Source organism: Polypterus senegalus, chromosome 4, assembly GCF_016835505.1.
Source record: "Polypterus senegalus isolate Bchr_013 chromosome 4, ASM1683550v1, whole genome shotgun sequence".
Classification (NCBI taxonomy): Eukaryota; Metazoa; Chordata; class Cladistia; order Polypteriformes; family Polypteridae; genus Polypterus; species Polypterus senegalus.
In genome coordinates this window covers 144,621,847-144,643,159 of record NC_053157.1, presented here as the reverse complement: position 1 = coordinate 144,643,159, position 21,313 = coordinate 144,621,847, and the positions used below count along the sequence as shown (strand labels likewise).

General features: G+C 36.7%; 1 protein-coding gene across 3 annotated transcripts in view; it reads left to right on the top strand.

Annotated features, from left to right (window-relative positions):
* The window catches only part of txk (TXK tyrosine kinase), a 72,704-nt gene that overhangs the window by 32,096 nt on the left and 19,295 nt on the right, over positions 1-21,313 (top strand). For all 3 annotated transcript variants that reach the window (XM_039751399.1, XM_039751401.1, XM_039751400.1), the window contains 7 exons: positions 2,006-2,085; positions 10,146-10,276; positions 11,766-11,840; positions 12,078-12,249; positions 15,097-15,313; positions 16,277-16,341; positions 20,777-20,895. In XM_039751399.1, coding sequence (XP_039607333.1) covers positions 2,006-2,085; positions 10,146-10,276; positions 11,766-11,840; positions 12,078-12,249; positions 15,097-15,313; positions 16,277-16,341; positions 20,777-20,895 — 859 coding nt within the window. The remainder of the gene's footprint in view (positions 1-2,005; positions 2,086-10,145; positions 10,277-11,765; positions 11,841-12,077; positions 12,250-15,096; positions 15,314-16,276; positions 16,342-20,776; positions 20,896-21,313) is intronic.

The window sequence follows — 21,313 nt, the reverse complement described above, 5'->3', positions numbered from 1 at the left end:
CCTTGACTGTTATGTATGATGGCGGTAATGAACTGAGCGTTAATAGTGTACTAAAGGACAAAAATGAAGTACCACATTTTTCAAGGTCATTGTACTAGGTAGAGGCAGCCGAGTGTGTTGGGGTTCCTTTGATAGGCAGTTTTCAGTTGGCAGCATGCTGGTGTGCACTGTGCTTTTCTTCAAAAACAATAAATCCATTATCACTGCGCAACTTGCTTTCTAAATGTGCTTCAGCATTCTTCCTAACAGTGATGCCCCAAATCGTAAAAACAATTCTTCATTGGGAGGCTAAATTTAGACAGACGGGTAAAACATTAAACAACATAATTTCCATCCATACAAAATGACGGCAGTGCAAGAACTCACTGAGAGAGACTGGCAGAGCCATAGAGAGTTTTGTGCAAAGATTTAGCAAACCGTTCATTGAGATGCCATCTTTATGTGCAGCGACAAGACATATTTCCATTTGAATGGTAACGTGAATAAGCTAAATTTTTACTATTGGGCTGAGACCAACCCTCGTAAACTTCATCAGAGACCCCTGCACAGTGTGCGTGTTACAGTTCCATTGCAGAATTTGGCATTGTAGTCCCTTACTTTTTTGAGGAGGGGGAGCAACAGTCACCGTCACTCCAGAGCATTACACTGAAATGCTAGAGAACTTTTTGCGGCCCCAGCTGGAAGAAATGGATGTGGTAGATGCCTGGTTTCAACAGGATGGAGCAACAACTCATATGGCGTGGAGATCCATGCAAGTTTTGTGGGAGATGGAAGCTGATCTCCCTGCGCAGCAATGTTAGGTGGCCTTCATGTTCGCCTGATCTCACTCCATGCAATTTCTTCTTGTGGTCCTATCTCAAATTGAAGATATACACACACTGACCTCGAAACCTTGAAGCCCTCAAGGACACTATTTGCCACAAGTCAAGAGTCATGCGAGCGTTTAGAAATCATCTTGAAAAGTGTATCACTAATGATGGCCAAAACCTTGTAGATATCATTTTTAAAACACAGTGAAAAAACCTATTTTGTATACCCTTTCTTGTTTCGTAATGAAATTTATTTTATCTTGTAGCGTTTTTGTAGAATAAACATTTGAAATGTTGTACTTCTTTTTGGGTCACCCTGTATATGTGCTAAACAAAATAGAAGCACAATGCCAGTAGTAAGAGTTGTACACACAGCCTCAGGATTTGAAGGTTAAAGTCTTAACCACTATGCCACACCACCAGCTTTTCATTGCTCAGCAATTAGAGTGAAAATGAATTTCATTTGTTCAACTACAATTGGTCATTTTATTTATGAACAAGCATTGTCTTTCTACTTTTTTTCTAAAACCTGCAGTTTTTTTTTTTTACAAAATACTTTGTAAAATTATTAATTAATTATTCAAGCTGTTAAATATTCAGGTAGTTTTTAAAAATTTTACAACTTTTTTTTTTCTGATAGATATTGGCCAATCTTTCTAATCCTCTGCTTCCTCCTATGCATTATGCCAATGGTTGATTAGAAATATTGAGAGTTGAATCGCCTTAAACCTAAGCAAATGGTGTCTCCTCCTTTCTGAAAGAGGAAGATGGAGAAAAAGGGAATGAATTTGGTTAATAAAATATATTTGTAAGGTTCAAGTTAAAGTTCATATTAATTTTCAGTACTGTGAAACTGTTTTCCAAAGAACATTTTTTGCAATGCGTGTCATTAGTAACTGTTATTTAGTCTTTTAAAAATACTAATTAACATTTCATGTGAAAAATTCATACACATAATATTTTTCTTTTCATTAATACTTTTTTTGTGGAAAACTAATACCTAAACACACTAGCATTATCAGTATATGTATCAACAATTGGCTATCCTTGCTGTCCACATATCAATATCTTTATTAGTCTAAAAAATTGATATTAGTCCAGCAGTAGTCTGTAGTGGTGGCAGGGAGAGACCTATAGTGCAGTTCTGTCTTAAATGGGGGTAATGAAAAACTTATAACAATATTCATGTATTTTAGGGAAAGGAAGGTTCGTTCATTGTAAGAGACTCGAGTCAACAAGGTTGTTACACAGTGTCTGTATACACCAAAGCTTTAAGGTAAGCTGATGTGATCTCAAGAAGTTAAAATGATAAAACTAAACTGGTCTAAGGACAATGGTAACTCTGCTGCCTCGCAGTAAGGAGATCAACTTTTGTATCCCCTGGATCCTCGCTGTGTGGGGTTTCATTTTCTGCCACAGTCCAAACTTGGTGCTTGGCGCTGCTACATTGGCTCTTGTGGGGGTGTGGTGTGTGTGAGTTTGTTCGCCCTGTAATAGATTGGTGCTCTGTCAAGGGGATTGTTCCAGTCTTGCGTCCTGTGCTTGCTGAAATAGGCTAAAGCAAGCAAGTTACAGCAGGGTTAGAAAATGGTATGGTATGGTCCATGGCCAAAGTAAATATCAATCAGTCATTTTCTAACCCGATTTGTCCTGAAAACAGTTGAAGGGTCTTCTAGAGTCTACCCCAGCTAGCATAAGGCAAAAGGCTGGGAACAAACCATGAACAGGGCACTAGTCCTTTGCAGAGCATACACACCCACACAAGGGCCTATGTAGGATCACTAATTCACCTGTATGTCTTTGGACAGTGGGAGGAAACTGGACTACCCAGAGGAAACCCACAAACACATGGGGAAAACATGCAAACTCCACCTGGGACACAAACCCTGATCTCCTTACTGTGAGGCAGCAGTGCTACCACTGTGCCACTCCAAAGTAAATGTGTTCTATTTATTTATTTTAATTTGAAGTTACATATTTATTTAAACCACACAAGGTATTTGTTCTTTGTTTAAAACCCTTCTTTTTAGGTCATTGGAAATTCAAAACATAACATATTGATAAAGCTTTAGTTATGTTTTGAATGTGTTCACTTTTATGTACTTCCACCTTACACTGCATTCAATGAGATACTGACAAATATTTAAATGCATCTTTTTAAATTCAGTTCCATAACGCAGTGTACCTATTTCAGGAAAAATGTTCAGTTTGAAACCCAAGGTGAATACATACTTCTGTGCTTACCTAAAAAAGAATTTACACATTTTGAAGCAAATTTTTATCTTGCTGACTTTTTGAAAATTTTTAATGAACTGCTTGAATTTTCTGTGTAAATTTACTCCATATGTCCATAACAGTTAAGTGTTTTGTTTTTATGTTTTACATTATTGTGGTAGTACAGTGGTACACTATGTAATCTGTGTTATCTAATAGCTCACAGTTTTTGGAACTCCAATTAGTCAATATGAAGTTTGCATGTTTTCCCAATCTCTGCATTGGTTTGTTTATAGGTGAACCACTATTCACTATTAAAGTTTATTTCTTTTGTGTTTTGCAAAGAGGTTAGTTTTTCAATAATGAATGTCTACCGAAGTATGTACTATAAAACCAATTAACAATGGCAAAAATGGTTAATATTTGTATGATTCTGTTATTTTAACAGTTTAACAGTTGAATATGGTTTTGCAGCTGCATATGAATTTTCTTCAAGAATTTTTTCATATATCTCCACCAATGAAGCAGCAACATCTGTTCGAGTGTAAATCTTTTTCGCTTGTGGTTCGCTGTTGCTGTTTGCATTTCCTTCGCCAGCTGACTTCTCGACCAGTTGTTTCTCAAGTGCTTCTTGCGCTTGTTTTTGAGTATCTCAGTCACAAAATTGATCTTTGTGCCGTTTATCAAAGACAGTAGATTGATAGTATAGTGGCTCAGAGAATGCACCACTGAAACGTTTTGTGACAGTCTCCAAAAGTCGTCTGAACTTCAGAATCTGTCTTGTCACACTTGCTAAGCAGATTTGTAAGCGCTTCAACAGACGGAATCACATCTGCAATTATAAATGAATGCGCGCTTATGTCGGCACGTCCTGCTGAAGCATTCTTGCTGGGGTACCAAGGTCTGTTTGTGTTTATCTCAGCCGTGTGCTTAAAATGAGTAACTATTTGCATCCCAATGGCTATACAGTCAAAGATGCTTCTCAAACTCAATAAGCCTTCATTTACAGTAAGCTACAAAGTATGAGCCTTGCAGTTTAAACTTTTAATGCCACTTTCTTCCATAGCATTTGCCATATTGCGAGCGTTGTCACGAAGCAGAACGTGCACATTACTTTTTGAAATGTTCCACTTCGTTAACATGGAATCGAAAGCTTGTACAATGAAAGCTGCATAATGAGAACTCTTTTTGCCTCCACATTTTCATCAATCCAGTATGCCATTAGACTCAACATACTCATGTGGCTAATGTCTGAGCTCCACATATCTGAAGTGAAGCTAATGCTGGTGACATTGTTTCTTAAAAGCTCGTGGATACAGTATGTGTAGCAATTACATCATATAATGCAGGCAGTGAGACGTATCCCCAGCTTGAAAGAATGTACCAAGGTTCTGAATGATGTAGTAGCTGGTGAAATCCCTCGTCCTCATCTAGGGAAAAAGGTTGGTCAGTAGGTTGGTTAGTAGTTATGCCTTTAGCTCTGGTGCTGTCTTGAGCACGTCTTCACGTGCTGAAGGGTTTGCTGTTGAGATTACCGCAAGCGTCTGATTTAACTTTCGCTTTGTTTCCATTAGTTGCTAAATTCCGTGTATAATTCATTACGGCGGTTCTTCAGATGGGTAATTAAATTTGTGATATTGAAAGGTGTAATTCTAAAGACTCCTCGCATTATCTCATTTTTGTAGGCAGAGCAGATAGCAACTATGTTGTCTTTATTTTTCACAGAAAAATATGACCACACGGCTGACATGTTGCTTTACTAATGATATCTGCCCAATGAGTAAACATCATGTGTAGTGCTCCTGTCAGTAAAACTAGGAAACCGAACAATGAAACCAACATTTAATTATTTAGTGAACTGACAATGTTGATAAGCCCGAATTATATTGGTTGGCAGTATTGGTTTAAATGTACACATCTGACTGATTTCGATGTCCTCATTTTTAATGAACATCAGCCAATAACAATACAGTTTCCGATATATCTTGCATTTCTCATTCTTTGCATTTATATAGCGCTTTTCTCACTACTCAAACCACTCAGCAATTGCAGGTTAAGGGCCTTGCTCAAGGGCCCAACAGAGCAGAGTCCCTTTTGGCATTTATGGGATCCCAAACAGCAACCTTCTGATTGCCAGTGCAGATCCCTAGCCTCAGTCTTTACTTTTCAGCTACGTGTAGGTAATTTGGTCCAGCAAAATACTGCATATCATGATAAGCTCCAACAAAACCAAACTGAAATGTTAGCCCATTATCGTAAAGAAACAGTGAACAGCAGAATGTTTTGGGTGCTTATATTGTAATCTTGTTTAAATATTGTTAACAATCAATAGTTCATTAAATGATACATTTGCCTAAACACATCTTCCTCGCAGTTTTTCTCTCTGTAAGCTTTAGGTTGTATGAAAAATCTTGGGCTTGACTTTCACCTTTGTCTTGTTTTGTAGTTTGTTTCTGAATGTTTACATTTAAAATTGCTCTTGTGTTCCCATTTCAAAAGTGAATCTCACATAATGCCTGCATTAAGTAATATACAGTAGTTTTCCACATACAAGTTACATACTTATGTACTTTAGAGCAAAGTAAGCCAAGTTAATCAATAAATCTAAAAAACTTGTCTGCATGACCCATTTAAAGGATAAATCACAGTGATGTACCAGTTATTTATTATTTAGCACTACATATGGGAGTTGATTATATATCACTTCTTACTAAAAATTTTGTTGCTTAGCTGAAAAAATAACAAGACTGAAACATACTAATTGTGTTCATGATTCATTTAGCCAAATAACTCCTTTTTCCTAGCCTCAGGGTATTGGTTTTAACCATTATTAGTAACATCATAAAGAAAAGGTAAAGTAGCAAGCCCATAATCATTATTGTACTTTGTATACAGCTACGTTCACACTTCTGCGTGTCCTGGGGCCTCATGTATAATGCTGTGCGTAGAATTCGCACTATAATATGGCGTAAGCACAAAAGCCGAAATGTGCAGGAATCTGTGCGTACTCCAACTTCCACGTTCTTCCGCTACATAAATCCCGGTCAATGTGAAAAGTAACGCTCATGCACGCGCCTTATGTCCTACCCCAACTTCTCCCAAAATTACGCCTCTTTGAATATGTAAATCAATATAAATCGCCCTTAAGCTCAGCCTTCTGTGAAAAGACAATGGGAAAAGCACGGGGGAAAATATAAGAATTTCAGCGAATACCAAGTGGTGGCAAGGAAAAACATACTATTTGTTTAATTAAACCATGGTGTAATCAACAAAAGGAAGTTAATCGAGTGACATAGCGTGTTGGAGAAACTTGAAAGCTCAGATATCAGTCGCCGTGAAAAGGAGAGTCGTAGCCCACCGTCTGAGTGTCATATGAAAGCTTATTAGAATACAGAGAAAGGCACACAGTGGGGAAAAAAACACGAAATATCAAGTTCAATCTAGAAATTTCCACTTTAATGAAGTAGTTTATTTTGTCATTAAAGTAGAACATTATAAATGTCATCTTAAAATCGTTTCTCAAATCACATCGTAATTAAAGTAGCACGTTAAATGCTTTGTTTTGTATGTGATCTTCTATGTGCTCTATGTGTGTGAATCACTACGTGCTTCTTAAACCGGCTCTCTTCCTCCGACTGGACACAGAATCCATTACTTTCGTGATATTACAGCTCTCTGAATAACTAAAATACTGAGATGTATACGTGATATCATTTTCATTATGATAGGAGTTAAAGCACGTTATTAAACATAGGTTTCACGGCGCAGTGATTGTGTGTGACCTTCGAGGAAATTATTTATTGCAGCAGTACTCATATGCACTCTAGACAGAGAAAGAATCGGTGGCCTCTTCAGTATGGTATCTTATGCACGGTGGATGGCCACGTCCATTGCGGACACTGCATAGCCGCCTCGTGCTTATGACACAAGCGTTTAACTTTTGTCGAAATTTGCTGCTGCGTTTTTAGCTGTGTCGTTATTTTCTCTTTCTGATTTATATTCACTATATATTGGCGTGGCTGACCCCTGCAGTCCATGCTTTTCTTTCTCCAAGTAAGCGATCGCCACACAATCAGTTCTGTAATAGATGTTAAGCCATCTGTAAACTTAGAGCGCCGATTCTTCAAAACGTTTAAGGAACATTGAACTATCTTCGCAGTACATGTTTAATTATTCTATCCTTCACGCCAGTCCCAGTGAAGAATATGGATTATTTAAATGAAGTTAAAGTTTTACCTGTATAATGTAATAAACATATTTTGCTGCATTTCATCTTAAAAATGATATAGTCATCATATTTAAATACGCGCTTTATAAAGTGGCTCAGGTTGTGTAATTTTATAACTGAAGTGCAAGTATACAGTGAAGTAATTGTACTTATAAGTACAAACAGTTCTACAAGGAGCAGTGATTGAGTGCGTTTATAGTTCTTGGGATGAAACTGTTTCTGAACCGCGATGTCCGTACAGGAAAGGCTTTGAAACGTTTTGCCGTGGCTGAGACAGCGTGTACTTGATACTGTATCCCGATAATTCTCTTTCCGATCAGCTGCTGCTGTGATTCACACTCAGACACAGTTATATAAATACTCCGAGTTGTGCAGTGAGAGTAATATGGAAAAAGATGATCTGCTGTGGCACCCTAACGGGAGCAGCTGAAAGAAAAAAAAAGAAAGTGCAGTGAGAGTAACAACACCAAAGCAGTTATGGTATTTGGAATACTATGGCTTTTCCCTGGACCATTATATTGTTACAGGTTAATTACAATCAGATGCGTTACAATAATAAACAATATGCGGTTAGTTTCAGTGTATTTATAAAGCAGTGTCAGGAAAATAAGGAGTAACCACACAGGAACAGTAGCACTGCTTTGACACTGGATGCCGCCAGTCTGCAAAACCGAGCGGAGAACTTGCGTACGACAAGGTATGAGGTACCGTGGAAAAGTGTGTGGCTTTACGCCAAGTGTAGGTTTTATACATCGCGATTTGAAAGTGGAAAAGTTCTTACGCAACATTTCTGTGCATACGCACCGTTTATACATGAGGCCCCTGGTGTCTGAAGCATACCAGTAAAATCAATTAAATTCAATGGCCCCTGTTTACATCACCACAAAGTAATGCAGTGCATTTTTAAAACATGTCACATTTTCTATATATTTTGCTGAAAACTGAGGCACGTAAGCTGGGCATGCAGAGTAACCGTAAAATTGTTTTTCCGAAGGAAGAGAAAATAAAATGAAAGCAACTTCAGGAAGCTGCCTGAAGTTGGAGGTGCGTACACATGAGAGTGTGTTTGTGCCGGCAGCCATGCACATGTGCACAAATGAGACACGAGAAATATAAGGAGACTTCTGCCTAGAATGAGGCTATAGGAAGGTAGAAGGTCACAAGCAGCATCCCTGACAGGTTGGTGTCGGGCTGGAGTTAATGATTGACCAGGTCATTTGGCTTGGCAGATAAAACTGAGAAGTGCCCAAGAGGGGTTGTCTGTTGACTAGCTGGCATAGGAGAGAGAAGGTAGCTGAGCGACTGTGGTAGATTTATCCTTTTCTAACATTCCTCTATATATTTGATTTTCTTCACTGACTTTTCTGTGTTTTGTGCTTGTTCTGTTTTTTTCACTTTTGATTTTGATGACTGTTTTTTTTTTTATTTTTAGCCAGGGAGAAGGAGGAAGAAGAACTGTATGTTTTTGTTGTTTTACCTTTTTTCATCACCTTTGTTTTTGAGCCATGTAAATTCTGTGCAGATCCACCTTCACTTATTTTTATTTATTGTTGTATATATATTCAGTGTCATTGTAGAAGACTGCATCTAATTAAAGTGCACAACACTGGATTTCTTTTAGTTTGCTTACTGGCACTTTAATAAAGATTTGTTTTCTTTTAAATATTTTTGTCTCTGTGCCTCCAAATACACCACTGATCTGTTTGGTTATGTTACAAATGCTGTGAAAGGTGCTATATAAGCGCCCGACCTGCCTCAGATGGACAGGGAGGCACACTTAAAAATAAAACAGAAATTAATTTTTCTTCAGCTACAGGGCACGTCTTCCCTGTGTCCCCCAGCCACAGCACAGTCCCAAAAACACAAAAACCACACTAATTCTTCCTCCACTCCACACAGATAGCGTTGTTGTTGTTGTCGTCGTCATCGTCCTCCTCCTCCTCCCAACTCTGGCATCCTGAGTAGTGGCTGCAGTCTCTTCTTATAGCCCATCCGAGAGTGCTTCAGGTGGTAATTAGGCTGCATCACAGCCCAGACGGGCTTGTTAAGTCCTTGCAGCTTCCCCTGGCAGTGGCCACGGAACTCAACAGGGATGAGCTCTGAAGTCCCATGCTTGTGGCCCCGATGCAACCCAGGAGGGCTGCCACCAAGTGTTCCAGGGAATGTAGCATGGATCCCATGGCTGCTCCCCTGGATCCAGTGTTGAAGGGGTGTTCCAGCCGGACAAGGGTCCTGACCGTCCTCCACAATGCCCAGAACCCGAGTGTGTGTGGATGTGCCAGTGCAAGGGGCGTCTCAAGCACATGTTGTTAAAGTTCCACAAAATGTAACACATAATGCAGAGAATCACTCTATGGTTTTGTATTTTCACTGTAGAACTTTATTTAAGCAGTAATTGACTGACAGAAACATGAGGATTTAATATTATAAGAAAACACAAGCCTGTGTGCATTATAGTATGATATGTTCTTCATTACTCCACTGTCCATTATTTTAGTCCTTTAACCCACTCCAACTGCTCCTTTTTGATTTCACTGACAGGAGTAGAAATTAGCATTGTTTTTAGATGCCATTGCACATTTTTGACAAGATACAATAATAGACACATTAAGGCATGGCTCCTGAAGCACCCTAGTTGAGATTAGCTGTTCATTCTCTGACTTTGTCATTATGCTTCATTGATAATATAATATCTCTCATCCTCTATTATCAATGTTTTGTTGTTGATTTTTGGCTTGGGTTTGGGTGGTTCTCAATTCACAGTTAAGTGAAAACCACAACAGAACTGCTGTTACTAATTATCAGTCTGTATTGAATCATGTTTTGTCCCAATATTTATTCAAACTTTTATAAATGTTCAGCCTTATCCATTTTATGTCTTTTTTTTGTTTTAGCACAACAAATAAAGGTGATATCAGACATTATCAAATAAAACAGAAAGGCACAGGCCAATATTTTCTAGCTGAAAAACATATTTTCAGATCAGTTCCTGAGGTTATTTACTACCATCAGCACAATGCAGCAGGTAAGTCAAAGCTTCCTTTTCCTGATTAGAGATTCTTTAGTTGTTAAAATCAACTTTTAATGTTTATTGATATTTAACATCATTCTAATGACCAGATTTAAGAAAAGGGCATGGCAGGGTAATAAATATACTGTATATAAATAGCTTGATTATCGCAATAATGTGTATCATGTATATACATGCTTCATCTTTACATAAGCTTTCAGTACTGATGGTTTTCATTTTTGGAAAAGTTTAAAAAATACAATACATGCTAATTTATTTTTTAATAAAATACACAACGGGGTTCGATGAAGTTCAGAGTTTTCAATATTTTAATTATTTTATAATTAATTAATTTTTTCCCAAAATCTACAAATGTTTTAAAACTTTTTGATTGCAGGTTTTATTTAATAATAATTCTGCATACTCTAGTACATAAACCTCAGCTTGATTTCTAATGTACATGTTATGAGTATTATACATATTAAAAATGAATAGTAATCCATTACAATTAAACAATGTGATACATTTTCCAGATATACATGTTTTGATACTGAGGAACATTTCTGGCTATTACTGTTAGACTTCCTAGCTTCTGGGAAAAAGTATATTTTAGTCCACTTCTTTAATGCCATTTTGTTTATGGTCACCACTGTGTTAAGTGTTTCATCATCAGGGGTATTCCCAGTAGCCGGGGGTCATGGTTTTGACTGTCACAATGTCTGATATAATTGACGCGATGCTTTAAATACCAGCATGACAGGGAATTTGTTGTCAGTGATTAAATGATAAAACAAAGAGTTTTGTGCTTGTTCTTTTTGAATTCTGGTTGCTGAAATTTTTAGCTTTCCCCTTTGATTTCATATTGTGGTTATAGTTTTGACTATGGCAGCAGAATTAACATTTATTTGTTACTAACCTGTTCCTGGTAATTATTTTCATTCTTTCTTTTCTTAGCCTTCAGCTGCAATAGTAAATGGTTTTCATAGTTATTCAGTCCCTGAAAACTTGGTCCAGAGATTAAATAGATGCAGTGCCTGAATTAATTCTATATGACTTGCTATAATTCAGGTTTATGTTTAAACTGGAACTGTTTTATGTCACACAATTAAAAAAAATTAAAAAGAAATAATCTGATAGCTAAATTAATACTTTTTACAGATTCAGTGAATGCATTAGGACAGATGAAAAAGCAGCTGCTTTTATAATAATTTTGGTTGACTTGTTTACTTTATTAATTTAAAAATGAACCAACCCTCTGTATACGTGCACCCACCACTGATTCACTTCTGCTGACAATGTGTAACACTGTGACACATAATTTAGTTTATCAGTTGAGAGATCACTTAAAAACTTGCAAATTAACTTTTAAAATTGTTAATTTGTTAATTTGAATGCATGCTGTTTATTTTTTTTCAAAAGCTGTTTCATTTGCAGGACACTTTTTTATTTTCGTTTGTCTTAAAAAAAACTACTTTCAATATCTTTTACTGATATCATTCTTAAGGTCTTGTCACAAGACTCCGGTATCCTGTTGGTCCAATGGGAAAGTGTGTTCCAGCAACAGCAGGATTCAGTTATGGTATGAATGAAAAGTTTTCTGTTGTGAGGTTCTATATTAGCAATATTTGCTGTTTTTTTTGTATTATGTTAAAACCAGTCTTGACACTTAGAGCACTTATAGGAAATAAATATGTCTATCATAAGTAAATGAAGGTATGTTTTGTCTGCTGTTCAAAATAAGGAGTAACTTGCACAGATGATGTTAGCTTTGAGTAAAGTTAATGTTTGAAGAATGTGATATCTATTTATTTTTTAGAAAAATGGGAAGTAAGTCCTTCAGAACTGACCTCTATGAAAGAGATAGGGAGTGGACAGTTTGGAGTGGTGTACTTAGGAAAATGGAGAGCACTTTGCAAAGTTGCAGTTAAAACAATTAATGAAGGATCCATGTCTGAAGAAGATTTCATTGAAGAAGCTAAAGTCATGACGTAAGACCTACACTGGGTTTTTTCAAATAAAACAGAAGTTCATATAAGAATTGTTGTATCAATTTTTAAAATGCCTGATCCAAATTAGGGTGCTGGGGTCTATTTTAGCACCATAAACACAAGGCAGGGACCAACCCTTGATGAGAGGGGAGGCAACCTACATGCATTCAGCAGGGGATGCATGCTCCCTGTGAATGTGTTCTTTTAGAATTGTAGCCATACTAGAACTAGAACTGTAACCACTGTGAAGATTGATAAGAGAAATATGAAACACAAGAATGTATATATTTAACTTACTTTAAAACATGACTTTTGACTTTTCTCTGTGTGTGTGAGTACTTTATATAGAAAAGCTCTGCATTTGGAGCTGTTTTCACCTCTTAGGCTGGTTAAAGTATGAAGGCAGGTTCCTTGGTTGTCTGGTTTTTATCTTGTCGGTGGGCTTAAATGTATATGTATTTGTATGTATATGTGTATCTATATATATATATATATATACTGTATATGTGTGTGTGTGTGCGCATATATATGTGTATATATGTATATCTTTATATATATATATATATATATATATATATATATATATATATATATATATATATATACACTATATATATAATATATATATAATATTTAATAATATATACAGTGGTGTGAAAAACTATTTGCCCCCTTCCTGATTTCTTATTCTTTTGCATGTTTGTCACACAAAATGTTTCTGATCATCAAACACATTTAACCATTAGTCAAATATAACACAAGTAAACACAAAATGCAGTTTTTAAATGATGGTTTTTATTATTTAGGGAGAAAAAAAAATCCAAACCTACATGGCCTTGTGTGAAAAAGTAATTGCCCCCTGAACCTAATAACTGGTTGGGCCACCCTTAGCAGATCAAAAGACCTCTTTTTCATCCTGGAAGTACGTCACTTCCCCTGTCGCTTTGCCTAGGACATACTTCCGAGTTATAGGACATATATGACTCTCTGGGTCTCCCTGCAGCGTCCTCTGTTGGCCCCTGTGGTATCCAGCAGGGCTGTAGAGGAAAACTCCATTGTTCAGGATTCCCTGCTGGTATTCGGTGCCCCTCCATGCTGTAGGGAGAGCTCCACCTGCCGGCCTAGGAGTATTTGCCGGGATGACAAGCCGACCATAGTCCACAGTGTGTATGTATATATATATATATATATATATATATATATATGTGTATATATATATGTGTATACATATATACATACACACACACATATATATATACAGATATATATATGTGTATATATATATATTTATGCATGTTGTGCTGATTAACCTTCTTAAACTCCATCTTTTACAATGCCCAGATTGTTAAAACTGCCTATAAAGGTTCTTCTTCTTGTGGCTTGAGTTAGTTTGTACATATTGGAGATAGCATATATATTGGAGAACAATATTAAGCTAAGCTGTATGTATGGAAGCTAAACATAAGTACTGTATATAAAAAACAGCCAGGTTCACTGATCAGTGTTGCATCAGCCACAAGTTGTTTTCCAATTCTGGCTGTACTCTATAATATCCCACTTTTACTCACTCTGGGCCATTTTAGAGCTATCAGTGAACCTTATACACACATTGTTGAGATAAAGGGAAAAATAGAGTAGCTATTAGAAACCCATGCATACACTAGAAGGGCATCTTACATGTTTTCACAGATAGTTACAGGGTGGGGACATTAGCCCATTATTCTGGAGATATGAAGCAGCAGCACAAGCTACTGTTCCCTCCACTGCCCTGTCCAACTTTAATTATATACTGTATATATTATATGTTTTTAATGATCATACTTTAGAGACAAACCTTTAATCTTTTTAGGTTTATCAGTCAATTTTTGTGTTTTCCATTTTTTTAGTAGATTAAGGCAAATATGAAGATATTTTATTGGCATTTTCAAATTTTTTGGAATGCAATACTGTATTTTTAATTTTTTTCAATAAGACAAAATTAAAGCTGAGCCTAGGTGCATAAAGATTCTTAGCTTTGAAAATTCTAATTGACGTTTTCTTTGAATACTCCAGTTTTCCTCCTACATCTGAAAGACAAGTGTTTTAGTTCAATCTGTAACTTTAAACATGTTCCCTATGAGCATTTGTATATGTGTGCACTGAAGTGCCATGCCATTGACTGTATCCTCACCTAGTTACTGCCTTGTGCCTAATACTACCCTGTATCCCTAGTTTGGATTTAATAGGTTTGACGATACATGAACATAAGAAAGAGAATGAGAGACGATAATAAAGGTAGCATTAGAAAGTTAGTGGGATGCAGTATAAGCTAATATCAAGAAATTAGAGAACAGGCAAAATGAAAAAAATAAAGATGCTATTGATGAATTTGCTCACAGATATCAAACACAATCTACCACAGGTTAGAGTGTTTGGTGTCTATTATTTTTGTCTCAGTGAATGTGGACGGATGTGTGACTCATGTCCTGGGCTTTGCCTTGCATCTGATACTGCTAAGATAAGCTTTAGCACTCCATTAATTTGAAATTAAAAAAACATGTTAAATAAATAGGTATTTAATAACAATGTTCTTTGGCAAAATATTAATGTTGAGGATAAGTATTATTGCTAACAGAATACCCTAGTATTCCAATTGTATTTCTGACCTGGGGTGCTATATGGATTTCTACTCTTATCTCCTTTTAAAATTCCAAAAACTGCTGTCACGTGGAATGGCTGCTCTCAACTACCATACTGTAATGTCTATTTGTATGTGCCTTGTACCTGACTGGTGACCTGTCCCTGCCTAGTGTCTGATTTTGTGACTTCCAACGTAAAAGATGTTGATTCTTTTATTTTATTTTACAGAAAGCTGTCTCATCCTAAATTAGTTCAGCTATATGGAGTATGCATGAAACAGAGGCCAATATGCATAATCACAGAGTTTTTGGAAAATGGCTGCCTCCTCGATTTTCTAAGGCAGAAGATGGGCCATTTGACAAAGGAATGCTTGCTAGCCATGTGCCAGGATACTTGTGAAGGAATGGAGTATCTTGAAAACAATGGATTTATCCACAGAGACCTGGTACAGATGCATTCAGTGTTATAAACTCCCCAAAATAATTTATATTATACAAGAAAAAAAACATTAATAATTTAATCTATAATAAACACAACTGTTTTTTTTTCATAAAGTTCAAGATAAACGTTCAAGATTTTTGGAAAAAGTACAAACAAACTTTAAGCTCCTTCCCCAACACCACATATTTCTATCAACTCTGCATACAGTTTCAGATACATGTAGAATCTGAGGCATTTATTAAGGGTTTTATACTGGTTTAAAATAAATTCATAAAATAATTAGGCAAATAGAAATGACAGAATCCTTTAATGATAACTACCAAAGCTTATGTCAGTAAATTGGGAGATTGTACAGGAAACCTAGCAACAAAACCAAAACATGAAGTGAAACTTGTAGTTGAAAAAATCAGAAATGGATCAAAATATCCTTACTCTTAAACAAACAAGAACCACAAACAAACTTGTAATTATTTTGAGGATTCCAGAAAATTGGATGAAGAAGTGGACCCAAAGACTGAACTTTATACACTGTGACGTCTAAAATCACTTACATTGTGACCTTTGACATTGCTGTTAGTAACTGCTTAGCAACCATCAAACAAAGCATCTCAAAAAGAAAACATAATAACATTGAAAACATAAATAAAAAATAAATAAAATCTTAATTGTAATTACTACACATAAACTGATCCTCTAAATAATGAAACAATCAAATAAAATGATAGCTTTCAAAATATTTGTGGCAAAAGCACATAACATCAGACACTACCCTTTTGGGCTACATATAATTAATTGCATGCAGCATCTTTGCCATTTGTGAAATAATATACAGTATATACGTAGTATCAGAGTTGAGTAACTAAAGAGAAACTGCATTTAAATGCACCAAGGAGTGCTTGTGCAGGGTTTTGTGTATGCCATTACAAAATAATAGTTGCTATTCCTCTTTTGTTTATTTTAACTGCAGGCAGCACGAAACTGTTTAGTAAGTGAAAAGCATGTGGTGAAGGTCTGTGATTTTGGAATGACAAGGTGGGTTGGAAACTTTAGTTTTTACAATGTATCTGTGATTTTTTTAACAGCATCAGTGCCTCTTATTCTTTAAAAATATTATAAAGTGTGTTAATATCAATGGATATCTTGCCAATGGCACTGTGGATTTAAAGACTTCTATAGTGGTAGGGTTGAGTCCCAGCCAAAGATAATACAATTCTCCAGGCTGTGTTTGGATGTAGTAGCATACCATCTCCTTCAGTGTTTTAAGTCCACTGTACTGGAAGGCTTTAGAACAAAAACCTCCAGCCATTGTAGTCCTCCAAGACCAAACTATATTTCCCTGGTATTAAATACAGACTGTTCAATGTGATGAATGAACTCTATTTAGACTACATCTTGTATGCTCTATATTTCTAATTTGGACTGACAGAATAGTGTCCTCATAGTTTGTAGAGTGTCCATTTTCTATTTATCAACCTGGCGTCACTGTTACAACAATAAAATATATAGCCTTTTTTGCCTTAAATGATATTTCCTTCATCATATTGTAGCGACCCGTGGTCGAGTCTTGAAGATTTTCAAGCCGATTTCACCGTGCACCTCTTCCAAGCTGTCGGCTAGCAGATTGCCAGCATTAGGCACGCAGCAGTACCCAGCTCTTTAAGTACGAGCGCTCGTGTCCCATACACCGCACGACTACGAGCGTCTCGGTAGCACGCAGCTGTACCCAGCTTCTTGAGTAGCGAGCACTCGTGTCCCATACACCGCACGACTCAGAGTGTCTCGGCATTAATTGCTTAGATGAATTCTTAGCAATGAATCACAGCTCTGTCCTGTTGTATCTCTTTATTCACAGATAGCCAGAAGCAAAGCTCAAATTCATCCGCTTAACCACTGTCAAGGTCAACAACAAAACGACATTTCTTAACGGCGGTATCTATTTACATTTTTACAACCCCGGACGGCGATATCCCAACCCACCCCACCGGGCTGCGCACACACACATATAACATTTACAACAGGAAAGACAATTACGAACTTAGTTAATCTTTACACAACAATAACTTTCACATAAATTTCCCATAAATACCCCACAACTATTTACATAATTTACCCACAAGGCGTCACTCCGCCAGCGCGGACTGCCGGGTTGCTACAATATTATTTATGCAGTGCACCAAATACCAAAAATACACAGACACACACTATTAAGTAATTTTCTGCTGACCTGCTTAATCCAGTTCAAGGCCAGAGGGGTACAAGCCAGGAAACTGACCTGAACAAGGCACCATCCAGTGCCTTGAGCATAGGAAAGTTGCTATATAAATGTATTATTATCCCATCACAAGGTACACTCGTGCATATATCCAAAAACAACCACTTTAGTTTCACCATTTACCCTAACCTGTATGTCTTTGAGGATGTTGGAGTAAAACTATGGTACCTGGAGGAAAACCCAGTTAGACTGAGGCAGAAAACATAAATTCCACAAAAACAACAACCAAGTGCTGGATCCAGGACAACAAGAACACTTACCACTGTTCTAGCATGCCACCAAAGTATTAGAGCAGCAAAGTACTTTGAGTCTCTGATCATAATGATGATCAGTGAAAATTGAGAAACTGACAACAGGATGGGAAGGCAGGATCTAAATTTTCAAATTAACTCCCTGATTTACTTCTTTTTTTATTGATCCTAATCTCATATGTGATTTCAAATTGTGAATGGGAATTACACTTACACTTGTAGGAAATGAGGTGTGCTCATACCATTCCGCTGTATCATATTGCCTGAATAGCTCTGCAATCTAGGAAGACATTGTGAGTAGGATTACTATTTCTTTGGATCAAGAGTAGCTACTTAATGTGGTTTGAAGATTCTAGTAAAGCATAACCAACAATGATTTGGGTGCCAGACACTTTAGGAGTACAGTAGGTAATAGTATAGTGCAATTAATTACTAGCTATTCCAAACTTATAAATAATGATAACTGGTGGTTGATCATTTTTTAAATGTCTTTTCAATGTAAAGGGCAGTATACAACATGTTTTGTGTAGCTAACTTCTGCTTGAGTTGTAAAAGGTTTATGCCACCTGTAGCACCAAAATTACAAGTCTCACTCAGTAAAGTATTGTATTTAGATTGTGTAATGCAATACAAGCAGAATGCATGCCTCCAAATGTCTATCAGGTGCTAGGTAATATCAGTACAAAGCTTTTAAAAGCAGCTATCACATGGTCAGATATCCTGACAAATAAAATCCAAACATTTATTTTGTTTACATGTTTAAGTCGCATATCATTCTTTTGTTCATAGTAAATCTTAGTTTGCTTCTTTATAGCATTGCGTGAATGAGGTAGCTTACGCATGGTTTATTGTATGCTAAAACTTAAGCAGATATCACAGCAACTAAATTGTAACCAGTTTCTTCACTTATCAACATCCACTGAAAATTACTGCCATATGCCAAATTTTACATTTTTTTATTTTATGAAATTAAATCAATGATTTTTGATAGACTTTATTTCCTTGAAACGTTTTATACATTTAAAGTTTTCAGCATGTCCTGCTGACTTTATCTTCACTGCAATGTTGGCAAAGCCTGCAAAAAACAGCAATTTCTATTTTAAAAGCAATTTTAAAGATTTATGCATGAAGTGGAAAAATTTAAGGACACAAATTATTTTAATTCTGCACATTAGTCCTCAATTGCCATGCCCTGAATTCCAAAGAATTAAGTTCAGTTCTATAAGAAGGCTTGTGTCTACTTTAATTCACATGAGCATACAGCTAGAATTGGCTGACAGATATTGTAATCATTTTAGCATTGGATAAACTGAGATGTAGTTAAACAAGTGAAGTTAATCTGATGTACATGGTGATGCTAAGTAATGACTGTAGATAGCAATAAAGCATAAGTGAAGGTTAAGTGCTGTATCGTATGTAGTAGTTAGTAGGCAAGCCAATTCACATTCTTGCATATTGACATGATGAGCCAGCTGGTAAAATCAATGGTGAAACATCCATCCATCCATTCATCCATCCATTATCCAACCCACTATATCCTAACACAGGGTCACAGGGGTCTGCTGGAGCCAATACCAGCCAACATAGGGCGCAAGGCACCCAATTTATTAAAATGCACCACAAACCCCACAAGTCCCCCAAAGTCCATGCCTCTCACACACTATGCCTTTTCTCCTTCTTCAGGCCGCCTCCACTCTCGCTTCTTCTGCTTCGTCCTCTCCTCACCCAACTCCAGCCTCAAATGAAGGGAGGCGGCCCCTTTTATCTACACCCGGATGTGCTCCAGGTGCTTCTCGGCAATCTCCCGCTGACACACCCCAGTGTAGCGGAAGTGCCGGATGTACTCCCGGAAGCACTTCGGGTGTCCCTGCTTCTCTTCCCCCAGCACTTCCTGGTGTGGCGGAAGAGCTGAGGTCCAGGGTTCCCAAGGCATCGGGGCGCCCCCTGGCGGTGACCACAGGCTCCTACAGGGTTGGGCTTCCAAGCCCTCTATCCGTGGCCCCCAAAGCAACCAGAGTGGCGGCCCCCACATGGTCCGAGGTGGGCGCACTCCCTCTTCCGGTCCTCCAAGGTGTCCCGGCTGGGTCGTCGCCCCTGGCATCTCTGACAATGGTGCAAAAAAAACCCCCAAATATTTACATTATGGACATTATGGAATTTTATTTTAAAAACTTTTTATTTATACTCATCTGTTCAGTTCTGATCAGAAGAATTTCTTCTGGGGTCAAATTTCATATTTAAAATTGAGATTTGGGAAACAAATACAATAATTATACATAATTATCTATATTTAATGATATAGAAAAATATGTTTTGATAATGTTTTAAGCCACATTATGTATTCCTAATTTAGAGCGGTATATATTTCTGGAGGCAAAAAATGAATGAATGAATTAATTAAATGATTATAAAGCAGGCTACAACTGTATTTAGACTCAAAAAATCATTTTGTTGTTTTTTTATTATGAGTTTCATAATTGAGTGCAGGAAAACTCTAAAGAGTTTTGCTAAAATCAAAAAAAATAATAGCTTGATGCTAGAGGTGACTTTCTCTGGACTGCACAATGCCATGAATGTGGGGAATTAAATCGTGTAATACTTTATTTGTTGCACATTTTATATATTATTGTAACTGTTCCGACTAAAGTGACAGTGGGGGAAAGCAGGAAACGAGAAGAACAGTGGGAACAAAATGAGCTTGAGTCCACTAGGTCTGTGGTGGCAAGCACTGCACAGCACTACATTGTCTATGATGACTCGAGTGTTTTAGAAACATAACAGGCTTGAAAATTATACAATGCTCCTGTATAACTGAAACATATTTTTAAATATTTTTGTGTTGTGTCAAATGTAGAAATATTGCTTTTAACTAGAGGGCATTTGATTAAGACATTTAAAAAGATTTAACTTTTTTCACTTTCATTCTTTGCTTTCATATTTTTAGATTTGTTCTTGACAATGAGTACATTAGTTCCACGGGCTCAAAATTCCCAGTAAAATGGTCACCCCCTGAAGTTTTTCATTATAGTAAATATAGCAGCAAGTCAGATGTATGGTCATATGGTAAGTTACCTCCTAGTAATTCTCAGTAAAAAAAGCAATGATATATTCATATAATGTATAAGTATTCAACATATATGTCAAGAAACAAACCCTTCATCAAAATTGTATCTTTTAAGGCCAAATGAATGTCAAAAAGGTTCGGAAAAGAACACCAAACAAACTTAACCCCACTGTACCTAAGCACTGGTAACACTTCTCTTTAAAAATCCCTAGGTATTGCTGTGAGGCCAACTATATGATTTAGAGTCTGTGTCAGTAATTACATACTTAACAGAATTGAAAAAACAGTTAAACTAACAAAAGAAGTTAGCAAAATAAACAATAATAGAACAATAAAAATTTTCAAAATAAAATTAGTTGATTTGTATATAAATAGAAAAACAACTAAATGAAAAAGATACAGAAAAACAAACAGAGA